The sequence below is a fragment of the Nerophis lumbriciformis genome, linkage group LG06 (assembly GCF_033978685.3).
Source record: "Nerophis lumbriciformis linkage group LG06, RoL_Nlum_v2.1, whole genome shotgun sequence".
In the NCBI taxonomy this organism is placed as follows: Eukaryota; Metazoa; Chordata; class Actinopteri; order Syngnathiformes; family Syngnathidae; genus Nerophis; species Nerophis lumbriciformis.
In genome coordinates, this window is record NC_084553.2 from 49,319,071 (window position 1) to 49,333,503 (window position 14,433).

A 14,433-nucleotide genomic window follows, 5' to 3' on the forward strand; every position below is an offset into this window, starting at 1 on the left:
GAATGTAAATAAAGTATTGTTGATGGTTTTTTTTAAATGCATTTTTAAAGTGATTTAGAGGTAAATAAATGATAAATGGGTTGTACTTGTATAGCGCTTTTCTACCATCAAGGTACTCAAAGCGCTTTGACACTACTTCCACATTTACCCATTCACACACACATTCACACACTGATGGAGGGAGCTGCCATGCAAGGCGCTAACCAGCACCCATCAGGAGCAAGGGTGAAGTGTCTTGCTCAGGACACAACGGACATGACGAGGTTGGTACTATCAAATCAAATCAAATCAACTTTATTTATAGAGCACATTTAAAATTTACCACAGGGGTAGCCAAAGTGCTGTACAATGAGCAGGTTAAAAGATAAAACGAGTACCGAGCAAACACAACACAACACAAACAGAACACGATAAAAAATAAATAATTAAAATAGAATTAATAAAAACATAAAAACATAAAAACAGGATCACAGCAGGTGTATTATGGGGCGCCATTGCAGGATAGATATCACTCAGTGTTAAAAGCCATGGAATAAAAGTATGTTTTTAAGAGAGATTTAAAAACAGGAAGAGAGGAGGCTTGTCTAACACTCAGGGGTAGGTCGTTCCAGAGCTTGGGAGCAGCAACGGCGAAAGCTCTGTCACCTCTAAGCTTCAGCCTTGTGTCGGGGACCGTCAACAGCAGCTGATCGGCTGATCTTAAGGATCGGGTGGGGCAGTAAGGCTAGGTGGGGATTGAACCAGGGACCCTCGGGTCGCGCACGGCCAAAATTGATTGCTCCCATTTACTGCATTTCTAACCACCTAGTTCTTTTTACATGTTAGATTCCAAAAAAAGTACAGTTCTCCTTCAAAGCACAGACCAAGAGTAGCAACCATAAATCATGAAGCATTAAATAATGTCAAAAATGCTTTATTTTCTATTCTAACGTATTCCTAGATTATGGCAGACTATATGTAATATGTACAATTGTAAATTGTTTTTCAAATGCAATAAGAAAAGCCCAATGTGTTTATTATTGCCTTTTAATTTCTATTTCAATCTTCTAAAATTGTTCTTTGAGTCCTATAAGAAACATATGTTTAATGTACCATAACATTTTCTGTTAAAACATGAAGCCAATAATGATATTTTTTGTGGACACCTTTATTTTGAAAAGTATCCAAGTATCGAAATACATTTTGGTACCAGTACCAAAATATTTGTATCGGGATAACCTTACTACTTACATAACTTATAGGTCCAGGACCTTAAAGTTACTCAACTTCCGGTGAGAAAAGGGCACCGACATATTGACCGCACTCACTAGACCAGCGCTACTTAACTGGCCGCCCAAGATCCTCATCCAGACTGGAGATGACACCAGACTGGCCCACGAGTGCTTTCATATAGAACATGGGTGTCAAACTCTGGCTCGCGGGCCAAATTTGGCCCACCGTGTAATTTCACTTGGCCCTTGAGGCGATATCAAATTAACACTGAAGCTGGCCCGCCGATTATATATTGCCGCAGTGCCACGGTAACACCGCATTCACCGCTAATTCTAATATTTGCCAACCCTCCCGGGAGTCTTCCAAACTTCAGTGCCCCTACCGTAAATCGTCATGTCTGCTTTTCAGCCAGTCCGACAAGTGCTGGCCCAGTCATATAATATGTGCGGCTTCTGCACACACACACAATTGAATGCAACGCATACTTCATCAACACCTATACAGGTTACACTGAGGGTAGCCGAATAAAAAACTTTAACACTGTTAGAAATATACGCCACACTGTGAACCCACACCAAACAAGAATGACAAACACATTTCGGGAGAACATCCGCACCGTAACACAACCTAAACACAACAGAACAAATACCCAGAACCCTTTGCAGCACTAACTCTTCCGGGACGCTACAAGGTGTGTGTGTGTGGGGGGGGGGAGGTTTGGTGGTAGCGGGGGTGTATTTTGTAGCGTCCCGGAAGTGTTAGTGCCGCAAAGGAGCTCCAAACTTCATGTGACCTTCCAATTAGCCCACGTACTGTACGCAGAGAGCTTCATGGAATGGGTTTCCATGGCCGATCAGCTGCATCCAAGCCGTACATCACCAAGTCCAATGCAAAGTGTGGGATGCAGTGGTGTAAAGCACGTCGCCACTGGACTCTAGAGCAGTGGAGATGCGTTCTCTGGAGTGATGAATCACGCTTTTCCATCTGGCAATCTGATGGACGAGTCTGGGTTTGGAGGTTGCCAGGAGAACTGTACATTTCGGACTGCGTTGTGCTGAGTGTGAAATTTGGTGAAGGAGGAATTCTGGTGTGGGGTTGTTTTTCAGGAGTTTGGCTTGGTCCCTTAGTTCCAGTGAAAGGAACTTTGAATGCTCCAGGATATTTTGGACAATGCCATGCTCCCAACCTTGTGGGAACAGTTTGAAGCGGGCCCCTTTCTCTTCCAACATGACTGTGCACCAGTCCACTCCATAAAGACATAGAGGACAGAGTCTGGTGTGGATTAACTTGACTGGCCTGCACAGAGTCCTGACCTGAACCCGATAGAACACCTGTGGGATGAATTAGAACGAAGACTGAGAGCCAGGCCTTCTCGACCAACATCAGCGTGGGACCTCACCAATGCGCATTTGGAAGAATGATGGAAAATTCCTATAAACACACTCCGCAACCTTGTGGACAGCCTTCCCAGAAGAGTTGAAGCTGTAATAGCTGCAAAAGGTGGACAGACATCATATTGAACCCTATGGGTTAGGAATGGGATGGCACTTCAAGTTCATATGTGAGTCAAGGCAGGTGGCCAAATACTTTTGCCAATATAGCGTATATTTGATAATTCCTTTTAATTTTGCGCAAAAATATCATATTTCAGGGTGCTGCCAAAACAAATACTACGCAATATGAAAATGCCTCCAGCCTTCTGTAGGTTATATTAGCTGGCCTGCACACATTTTGGAGCTAAAAGTTGGCGTTTCAAAATGTGCTAAAACTTGTTGGAAAACAGGCCTACCATCGCTATTACACAAGTGGCAATGTTAGCATTAGAGGCGCCCTTTAACATCACATACATCTGGTTTGCCTTAGATGTGTGTGCTTGTACGTACATTCAGTGTGTGAGATGCATTCGGAAAACATTGACGTCACTCTGAAATAAGCCAGCTAAATTTGGCACGGAGGAGTGCGGGGCAGAAAGGAGAGCAGGGTGGGTGATACGTTGCGTAAAGGAGGATTACGAACACAGCGAGGTGTGACTGTGTGTGTGTGTGTGTGTGTGTGTGACAGGGATGACGTTACCTAGTTTTTTTTTTCATTCATTTATGAAAATAGTCTGTGTGGGTCTCTCCCCCAAAAAGACTTTACTGTGCTGCTTCCGTCGTCCTCTTGATGATCCCTGCCTGTTGACCAGGCCGGTGAGGTCAGCTAACATAGTGGGAGTGGGGACCTCAGAGGTCATTCAATGGAGACATTGTTGGCAACAGGGGATATGATGATCAAAGCGTTGCTCCAGCATCAGCCTATGAATGCTTAATTTCTTTTATTCCCCCCCTCTCTCTTTTTTTTGTTATTCTTTGGCTGAGGGTCAAGGATGCTACCTGTTATTATTCCTGAGGGGCTCTCCGTGTGCTTTGATGTACATCTCTGCTCGCCGCATCCGCTTGTATTACTTTCATTTTTAACAAACGACATAAACACTAACACCTTTTCTCTTTGATAAACACACACTGTGATATATCTTATCTTGTGCACGCTTTTTGAAGAGCGCTGTCTTTGTTTTTTAGGCCCGATACGAGGGCCGTCTTCAAGCTTAAATGTTTACAGACATAACAATACTACAAACCCCCTTTCCATATGAGTTGGGAAAATGTGTTAGATGTAAGTACAAACGGAATACAATGATTTGCAAATCTTTTTCAACCCATATTCAATTTAATGCACTACAAAGACAAGATATTTGATGTTCAAACTCATAAACTTTATTTTTTTTTTGTAAATAATAATTAACTTAGAATTTCATGGCTGCAACACGAGCCAAAGTAGTTGGGAAAGGGCATGTTCACCACTGTTACATGGCCTTTCCTTTTAACAACACTCAGTAAACGTTTGGGAACTGAGGAGACACATTTTTGAAGCTTCTCAGGTGGAATTCTTTCCCATTCTTGCTTGATGTACAGCTTAAGTTGTTCAACAGTCCGGGGGTCTCCGTTGTGCTATTTTAGGCTTCATAGTGCGCCACACATTTTCAATGGGAGACAGGTCTGGACTACAGGCAGGCCAGTCTAGTACCCGCACTCTTTTATTATGAAGCCACGTTGATGTTTTGCTGAAATAAGCAGGGGTGTCCATGGTAACGTTGCTTGGATGGCAACATATGTTGCTCCAAAACCTGTATGTACCTTTCAGCATTAATGGCGCCTTCACAGATGTGTAAGTTACCCATGTCTTGGGCACTAATGCACCCCCATACCATCACACATGCTGGCTTTTACACTTTGCGCCTATAACAATCCGGATGGTTTTTTTCCTCTTTGGTCCGGAGGACACGACTTCCACAGTTTCCAAAAACAATTTGAAATGTGGACTCGTCAGACCACAGAACACTTTTCCACTTTGCATCAGTCCATTTTAGATGAGCTCAGGCCCAGCAAAGTCGACGGCGCTTCTGGGTGTTGTTGATAAACGGTTTTCGCCTTGCATAGGAGAGTTTTAACTTGCACTTACAGATGTAGCGACCAGCTGTAGTTACTGACAGTGGGTTTGTGAAGTGTTCCTGAGCCCTTGTGGTGATATCCTTTACACACTGATGTCGTTTGTTGATGCAGTACAGCCTGAGGGATCAAAGGTCACGGGCTTAGCTGCTTACGTGCAGTGATTTCTCCAGATTCTCTGAACCCTTTGATGATATTACGGACCGTAGATGGTGAAATCCCTAAATTCCTTGCAATAGCTGGTTGAGAAATGTTTTTCTTAAACTGTTCAACAATTTGCTCACGCATTTGTTGACAAAGTGGTGACCCTCACCCCATCCTTGTTTGTGAATGACTGAGCATTTCATGGAATCTATTTTTATACCCAATCATGGCACCCACCTGTTCCCAATTAGCCTGCACACCTGTGGGATGTTCCAAATAAGTGTTTGATGAGCATTCCTCAACTTTATCAGTATTTATTGCCACCTTTCTCAACTTCTTTGTCACGTGTTGCTGGCATCAAATTCTAAAGTTAATGATTATTTGCAAAAAAAAAATTGTTTATCAGTTTGAACATCAAATATGTTGTCTTTGTAGCATATTCAACTGAATATTGGTTGAAAATGATTTGCAAATCATTGTATTCCGTTTATATTTGCATCTAACACAATTTCCCAACTCATATGGAAACGGGGTTTGTACATCAACCACTATATTAGACTTAGATTTAGACGTAGACTTCCTTTTATTGTCATTCAAATTGGAACTTTACAGTACAGATAAGAACGACATTCCGTTGCATTAGCTCGTTGTAGTGCAGGATAAAAGAGCAATAAGGTGCAGATATAAATAAATAGATTACTGTACGGATAAATATATTGCAGTTTTGCATATGCATCCACGTTTATGGATGTATGTTATATTGTCTTTATATTCCAGCGAGTTAATCCGTTTTTGGGGGGAACTGAGGGGGTTATTATGATCAATCAATCAATCAATGTTTATTTATATAGCCCTAAATGACAAGTGTCTCAAATGGTTGCACAAGCCACAATGACATCCTCAGTTCAGATCCCACATAAGGGCAAGGAAAAACTCACAACCCACTGGGATGTCAATGAGAATGACAATGAGAAACTCCTCTAGGGGAGACCGGATGCAATGGACTCGAGTGAGTCTAGCATCATATTGTGAAAGTCCAAGATGCGTTCAAGAGTCTTATGGCCTGAAGGAAGAAGCTGTTACAGAAACTGGAGGTTCTGCTACGGAACCTCTTTCTAGAGTTCGGCAGTGAAAACAGTCCTTGGTGGGGGTGGGAGGAGTCTCTGCAGATTTTCTGAGCACTGGTCAGGCAGCGGCTTTTTGCGATTTCCTGGATAGGAGGAAGAGGAGTCCTGATGACCTCACCACTCTCTGCAGAGACTTCCAGTCTGAGGCACTGCAGGCTCCAGTCTACACCTAATACTATATAAACCACAACTTAACCCACTATATCAGGGGTCGGCAACCCGAAATGTTGAAAGAGCCATATTGGACCACAAATACAAAAAAATAAAAGTCTTATATAAGTGTTATATTGAGGACAACACATGGCATAAGTGGCTAATTAGCTATATTAGCCTACTATCAAAATGACTATGTGTCGCAGTATGACGCAAATCTTCGTTGACAGAAATGTTGAAATGTAATATTTATTCTACACATTTGGAAAACATTAGTAAAACTTCTCAGAGGGTGAGATAACTCCTGGAAATGACTGTCTTAGAATGACCAAAGGTGTATAGATGTGTGTGTCCAAGTTGAAGGAAACGGCAGGCTGTCTTCTTCTAATGGATTTATTACAATCTTTGCAAGCTGGGTAACGTTTGCTCTGGTCTGGAACAACATGGCGCACAAACAACTATCAGAAATGCAGCCAATATTACATACAGATAATGTGGCATGAGACATGCAAATTAAATACACAGAGGACATAAGTAAAGGAAATTAAATGAGCTCAAATATACCTACAAACGAGGCATAATGCTGCAAAATGTACTAACATGCCTAAATAGCATGTTAGCATCGATTAGCTTGCAGTCATGCAGTGACCAAATATGCCTGATTAGCACTCCAACAAGTCAATAACATCAACAAAAGCTCACCTTTGTGCATTCACGCACAGCATAAAGCGTTTGGTGGACAAAATGAGACAAAGAAGGAGTGGCATAAAACACGTCTTTCTTTGGCTGCACATGTAAACAAACTACGATGAGTTCAAGGATCGCTGAAATTAGTAGGACAAAACGGTGCTTGCCAAACACTCTCATCAGTGAAGCATGTAAAACATAAACAATGGGATTTATAACAATCAGGAAGGTTTGTGTCATGTTTTCTCTCCTACAAAAAATATGTTAAAACAAACAATATAATTTTTTCTTTGTCTTTTTTCCATTTTCACACATCTCTGAAAGAAAACTAGGTTGCGGACCCCCGCCTTAGGCCTATGAGTGACCCGACTGTTGTCTTTGTGTGTCCCTCACAGTACAAGCAAGTGGAGCAATACATGTCCTTCCACAAGCTACCTGCAGACATGAGGCAAAGAATCCACGACTACTATGAGCACCGCTACCAGGGCAAGATGTTCGACGAGGAGAGCATCCTCGGGGAGCTGAACGAGCCGCTCCGAGAGGTAAGGGAACGAGTGTTTGGGGCTTTGTGAATAATGGTGCACGGGTGGGAGGGGAGGGTAAAAAAATGGCATTCCCCTCGGTTCACTTCTTGTTCGCTGACATTTTACCTGGCAGGGATGGAGGATCTCAGGAAAAGGAAAGGAAATGTCGACGTTAGCCTTTCCTATAGTTGCGTCGGGTCATTGCGTTTTTTTGTCACACGCCGTCTCATTTCTGTTGCAGGAAATCATCAACTTCAACTGTCGGAAGCTGGTGGCGTCCATGCCTCTGTTCGCCAACGCCGACCCCAACTTTGTCACTTCCATGCTCACCAAGCTCAAGTTTGAGGTGTTCCAGCCTGGGGATTACATCATCAGAGAGGGCACCATCGGCAAGAAAATGTACTTCATCCAGCACGGAGTGGTCAGCGTGCTCACCAAGGGCAGCAAAGAGACCAAGCTGTCGGACGGCTCCTATTTTGGCGGTAAGTCTCAAATTATTCCTCCGTGATTTATTCGATATCAGCTCCCTTTGAGCTTTGAGTGGTGCGCTTGCCACCTCCCTTAAAAGTGTCCCTCATGGTTTATGCAAGACTTTTTTTCCCTTCATTCACATCACAAGCGGTCTCTTCAATGTAGGACACATCCAGAAGAATAAAGGGTTGGAATGTTTTCTATAACCGACGTTAAACATTAGTCTAACTGACCTTTTTTTGCAACACGGTTTTATAAAGTTAAAGTTAAGTTAAAGTACCACTGATAGTCACACACACACTAGGTGTGGTGAAATTACCCTCTGCATTTGACCCATCCCCTTGTTCCATCCCCTGGGAGGTGAGGGGAGCAGTGAGCAGCAGCGGTGGCCGCGCTCTGGAATCATTTTGGTGATTTAACCCCCAATTCCAATCCTTGATGCTGAGTGCCAAGCAGGGAGGTAATGGGTCCTATTTGTATAGTCTTTGGTATGATTCGGCCGGGGTTTGAACTCACAACCTACCGATCTCAGGGCGGAGATTCTAACCACAATGCCACTGAGCCACTATGGTACCTGTTAGCATGCCATTGTTAGTGTCCTAGTTTTTTTTTTAGCTAATTTTGTACAAACCCCGTTTCCATATGAGTTGGGAAATTGTGTTAGATGTAAATATAAACGGAATACAATGATTTGCAAATCCTTTTCAACCCATATTCAGTTGAATATGCTACAAAGACAACATATTTGATGTTCAAACTAATACACTTTTTTTTTTTGCAAATAATCATTAACTTTAGAATTTGATGCCAGCAACACGTGACAAAGAAGTTGGGAAAGGTGGCAATAAATACTGATAAAGTTGAGGAATGCTCATCAAACACTTATTTGGAAAATCCCACAGGTGAACAGGCTAATTGGGAACAGGTGGGTGCCATGATTGGGTATAAAAGTAGATTCCATGAAATGCTCAGTCATTCACAAACAAGGATGGGGAGAGGGTCACCACTTTGTCAACAAATGCTTGAGCAAATTGTTGAACAGTTTAAGAAAAACCTTTCTCAACCAGCTATTGCAAGGAATTTAGGGATTTCACCATCTACGGTCCGTAATATCATCAAAGGGTTCAGAGAATCTGGAGAAATCACTGCACATAAGCAGCTAAGCTCGTGACCTTCGATCCCTCAGGCTGTACTGCATCAACAAGCGACATCAGTGTGTAAAGAATATCACCACATGGGCTCAGGAACACTTCAGAAACCCACTGTCAGTAACTACAGTTGGTCGCTACATCTGTAGGTGCAAGTTAAAACTCTCCTATGCAAGGCGAAAACCGTTTATCAACAACACCCAGAAACGCCGTCGGCTTCGCTGGGCCTGAGCTCATCTAAGATGGACTGATACAAAGTGGAAAAGTGTTCTGTGGTCTGACGAGTCCACATTTCAAATTGTTTTTGGAAACTGTGGACGTCGTGTCCTCCGGACCAAAGAGGAAAAGAACTATCCGGATTGTTATAGGCGCAAAGTTGAAAAGCCAGCATCTGTGATGGTATGGGGGTGTATTAGTGCCCAAGACATGGGTAACTTACACATCTGTGAAGGCGCCATTAATGCTGAAAGGTACATACAGGTTTTGGAGCATTATGAAGCCTAAAATACCACAACGGAGACCCCCGGACTGTTGAACAACTTAAGCAGTACATCAAGCAAAAATGGGAAAGAATTCCACCTGAGAAGCTTAAAAAATGTGTCTCCTCAGTTCCCAAAAGTTTAATGAGTGTTGTTAAAAGGAAAGGCCATGTAACACAGTGGTGAACATGCCCTTTCCCAACTACTTTGGCACGTGTTGCAGCCATGAAATTCTAAGTTAATTATTTTTTGCAAAAAAATAAAAAATAAAGTTTATGAGTTTGTACATCAAATATGTTGTCTTTGTAGTGCATTCAATTGAATATGGGTTGAAAAGGATTTGCAAATCATTGTATTCCGTTTATATTTACATCTAACACAATTTCCCAACTCATATGGAAACGGGGTTTGTAGGTTTACAAACACCTTAGTCATATTTTAGTATACTTGATGCACATTGCAGTTAGCATTTTAGCTTGCTAACATTAGCATGCTAGCTTTTTTGAGCTAACTCAACAAGTATTTAGCAATTTATATTTTGGTGTTTCACTAATGCAATGTAAGCATGTTATTGTTAACATGATACCAAGGGTACCTTTTTAAGCTGGTTTTGCTCATACAACAGAATCAGAATCAGAATCGGAAGTACTTTATTAATCCCCGAGGGGAAATTAAGATTTTCAGCACAATCCCATTCAAGAGCAGACAAACATTACAGGGAGACAGAACAGGAATCGCTGACGGGTCTGCCAACTTCCGGCGCCCCTTCCAAAAAAGGTGAGAAACAGGTAAACACTAGGGGGGTGAGAAAAAAAAAATCAGTCTAAGCCTGGGCCTCTGGAGACTCAGTCTGGAATCCAGACTGAGGCCAAGGGGGGAAAAACCTCATAGCCATAGCACACATAAACGTGTGTAAGAGGGTAACAGCCATCCATCCATCCATTTCTACCGGTGCTGGAGCTTATCTCAGCTGCATTCGGGCGTCAAGACCATTAAAGACATTAAAAGAGCAGAGCTGATGCAACCAGCTGCCACTCCTGCAGTGCCATTTCTACACACAGCCACAAAAGTAAAACAACAAAAAAAAACCAGGAAATAACCAACCAATAATATACATTGTGCACACACGATTGCACCATGCATAGACAAGCAACCAAACAAAAACATCATTTCAACACCCACACACACTGTGGTGGCCTCTGCGGTGTTCCACGCCATCGTCTGCTGGGGTGGGGAGGGAGCATGGCCAGAGACAGGAGCAGACCCAACAAAGCAACCCTCGGCCGCACACCAACTCTTGGCCAGTGTCCAGTCCGCACGGATGAGCGATAGTTTTTGTTACTTGATGTTATCTGGCCGGTGTACTAACTGTTTCAGGTTGGCACTCCAACAGTCACACACAATTTAGCCCCAAATTGCATTTTCTAATTATTTGAAAATAAAAATGTATATATTGTACTGGTTTTGAAGACAAAAACTACCAAAATGGCCCTGCATGATTTGATTTGTTTGGGCGCCCCTGATTTAGACACATACCAACATACTGTATATCAGGTAGCGAAGATCATCACATCCAATAGATGGCAATTTTTGGCAAAAACATTTTTTTTTTTTTGCAAATAATCATTAACTTTAGAATTTGATGCCAGCAACACGTGACAAAGAAGTTGGGAAAGGTGGCAATAAATACTGATAAAGTTGAGGAATGCTCATCAAACACTTATTTGGAACATCCCACAGGTGTGCAGGCTAATTGGGAACAGGTGGGTGCCATGATTGGGTATAAAAACAGCTTCCAAAAGTTTTCACAAGAAAGGATGGGGCGAGGTACACCACTTTGTCAACAACTGCGTGAGCAAATAGCCAAACAGTTTAGGAACAACGTTTCTCAAAGTGCAATTGCAAGAAATTTAGGGATTTCAACATCTACGGTCCATAATATCATCAAAAGGTTCAGAGAATCTGGAGAAATCACTCCACGTAAGCAGCATGGCCGGAAACCAACATTGAATGACCGTGACCTTTGATCCCTCAGACGGCTCTGTATCAAAAACCGACATCAATCTCTAAAGGAAAATCACTATCACTAAATACAGTTCGTCGCTACATCTGTAAGTGCAAGTTAAAGCTCTACTATGCAAAGCGAAAGCCATTTATCAACAACATCCAGAAACGCCGCCAGCTTCTCTGGGCCCGAGATCATCTAAGATGGACTGATACAAAGTGGAAAAGTGTTCTGTGGTCTGACGAGTCCACATTTCAAATTGTTTTTGGAAATATTCGACATCGTGTCATCCGGACCAAAGGGGAAGCGAACCATCCAGACTGTTATCGACGCAAAGTTCAAAAGCCAGCACCTGTGATGGTATGGGGGTGTATTAGTGCCCAAGGCATGGGTAACTTACACATCTGTGAAAGCACCATTAATGCTGAAAGGTACATACAGGTTTTGGAACAACATATGCTGCCATCTAAGCGCCGTCTTTTTCATGGACGCCCCTGCTTATTTCAGCAAGACAATGACAAGCCACATTTAGCACGTGTTACAACAGTGTGGCTTCGTAAAAGAAGAGTGCGGGTACTTTCCTGGCCCGCCTGCAGTCCAGACCTGTCTCCCATCGAAAATGTGTGGCGCATTATGAAGCGTAAAATACGACAGCGGAGACCCCTGACTGTTGAACGACTGAAGCTCTACATAAAACAAGAATGGGAAATAATTCCACTTTCAAAGCTTCAACAATTAGTTTCCTCAGTTCCCAATCGTTTATTGAGTGTTGTTAAAAGAAAAGGTGATGTAACACAGTGGTGAGCATGCCCTTTACCAACTACTTTGGCATATGTTGCAGCCATGAAATTCTAAGTTAAATATTATTTGCAAAAAGTTTATGAGTTTGAACATCAAATATCTTGTCTTTGTAGTGCATTCAATTGAATATGGGTTGAAAAGGATTTGCAAATCATTGTATTCCGTTTATATTTACATCTAACACAATTTCCCAACTCATATGGAAACGGGGTTTGTACTTGGCGGGCCAAACTTGGCCCCTGGGCCCCACTTTGGGCACCCCTGGTCTAGGACATATTTTGCTTTATTTATATTGAAGTATTTCTTGCCATCTTATGTTGTATATATTTTGTATATGTGATTCCCAGTTCTTTTTATCATCTATTATTATACCTAAAAATGTGATTTATTTTACCTTGTCAATGTCTGCTCCTTCTTTTGGACTGCTTTTGCGTGGACAAAACTGCAGTGAGTGATGAGCCTTCTTGCCAGACGAATTCCTGGGGCCGACAAGCCTTTTTTATTCATGATTTATAACTAAGGTTGCCCGATGTAGACGATATCCAACATAAATTATATGGCGCTACAGCTTTTAATACTGTCGTCATATCACGATAATACTGCACATGTTGATGACACGGTCGACAAGCAAACGAAGGCGTCCTCAACACGATGTAGCATTCTCGCTGGCGGCTAACGTCGATCCACAGTTCAGCTTGTAAATCACTATTTCTCGCTTCCATCCATCCATCCATCTTCTTCTGCTTAGCAATTCAAGTACCTCGGAGTCTTGTTCACGAGTGAGGTAAGAATGGATCCTGAGATCGACAGGCGGATCTTTGCGGCGTCCTCAGTAATGCGGATGCTGTATCGATCCCTTGTGGTGAAGAAAGAGCTGAGCCGGAAGGCAAAGCTCTCAATTTACCGGTCGATCTACGTTCCAATCCTCACCTATGGTCATGAGCTTTGGGTTATGACCGAAAGAACAAGATCACGGGTACAAGCGGCCGAAATGAGTTTCCTCTGCCGGGTGGCGGGGCTCTCCCTTAGAGATAGGGTAAGAAGCTCTATCACCCGAGGGGAGCTCAAAGTAAAGCCGCTGCTCCTCCACATCGAGAGGAGCCAGATGAGGTGGTTCGGGCATCTTGTCAGGATGCCACCCGAACGCCTCCCTAGGGCATGTCCGACCGATAGGAGGCCACGGGGAAAACCCAGGACACGTTGGGAAGACTATGTCTCCCGGCTGGCCTGGGAACGCCTCGGGATCCCCCAGGAAGAGATAGACGAAGTGGTTGGGGAGAGAAAAGTCTGGGCTTCCCTGCTTAGGCTGCTGCCCCCGCGACCCGACCTCGGATAGGCGCAAGAAGATGGATAATCCCCTCAATTCCCCCCAAAAAACGGATTAACTCGCTGGACTATAAAGACAATATAACATACATCCGTAAACGTGGATGCATATGCAAAAGTGAAATGTATTTATCTGTTCAGTAATCTATTCATATCTGCGCCTTATAGCTCTTTTATCCTGCACTACAACGAGCTAATGCTACACATTTGTGTTCTTATCTGTACTGTAAAGTTCAAATTTAAACGGCAATAAAAAGGAAGTCTAAGTCTAAGTAAGTTGACACTTTTTAATTCAAATGACATCAACTTCAAAGTGATCCATTGTTGCTTTGCTGAGAAGGAATCCATGTGTCTTTTATTCAATGCTATTTCGGTTACACAGGTGGTCCACTTGACTTTGAGTTTATTTGGAACATGCAAGCATACAACATGATACATCACAATTTCCAGTTTCTCTTTTCCGACATGTTCGAAAAGGAGTAGGAAGAAGCAGAGCTTATTTAATCCTACTCCTTTTCTCGTTGCTAAAACGTTTGTTCAGTTCCTGTTCTCAATTTATTCACAATAGACTCCATAAGTAATCACAATACAAATAAATAAATAAATAAATAATACTCGGTGAAGTAAGTTACATTTCATATGGTGAGTTTAGTAAGATTATTTTGAAGAATTGAACGGAAGGATGGATGAAATGAATTCAGAATGTTTATCATGGTGTTCTTCTTCTTTGTACTTTGTAAACACTTTAAAGGCCTACTGAAACCCACTACTACCGACCACGCAGTCTGATAGTTTATATATCAATGATGAAATCTTAACATTGCAACACATGCCAATACGGCCGGGTTAGCTTACTAAAGTGCAATTTTAA

At 42.5% G+C, this 14,433-nt stretch overlaps 2 protein-coding genes across 3 annotated transcripts in view; one reads left to right on the forward strand and one right to left on the reverse strand.

Annotated features, from left to right (window-relative positions):
* The window catches only part of LOC133608890 (UDP-glucuronosyltransferase 2B37-like), a 696,509-nt gene that overhangs the window by 475,205 nt on the left and 206,871 nt on the right, over nt 1-14,433 (reverse strand). The gene's annotated exons all lie outside the window — the stretch shown is intronic.
* Nucleotides 1-14,433, forward strand: part of hcn4 (hyperpolarization activated cyclic nucleotide-gated potassium channel 4) — a 309,786-nt gene that overhangs the window by 232,276 nt on the left and 63,077 nt on the right. The window contains exons 5-6 of the mRNA XM_061964494.2: nt 7,204-7,350; nt 7,574-7,814. Coding sequence (XP_061820478.2) covers nt 7,204-7,350; nt 7,574-7,814 — 388 coding nt within the window. The remainder of the gene's footprint in view (nt 1-7,203; nt 7,351-7,573; nt 7,815-14,433) is intronic.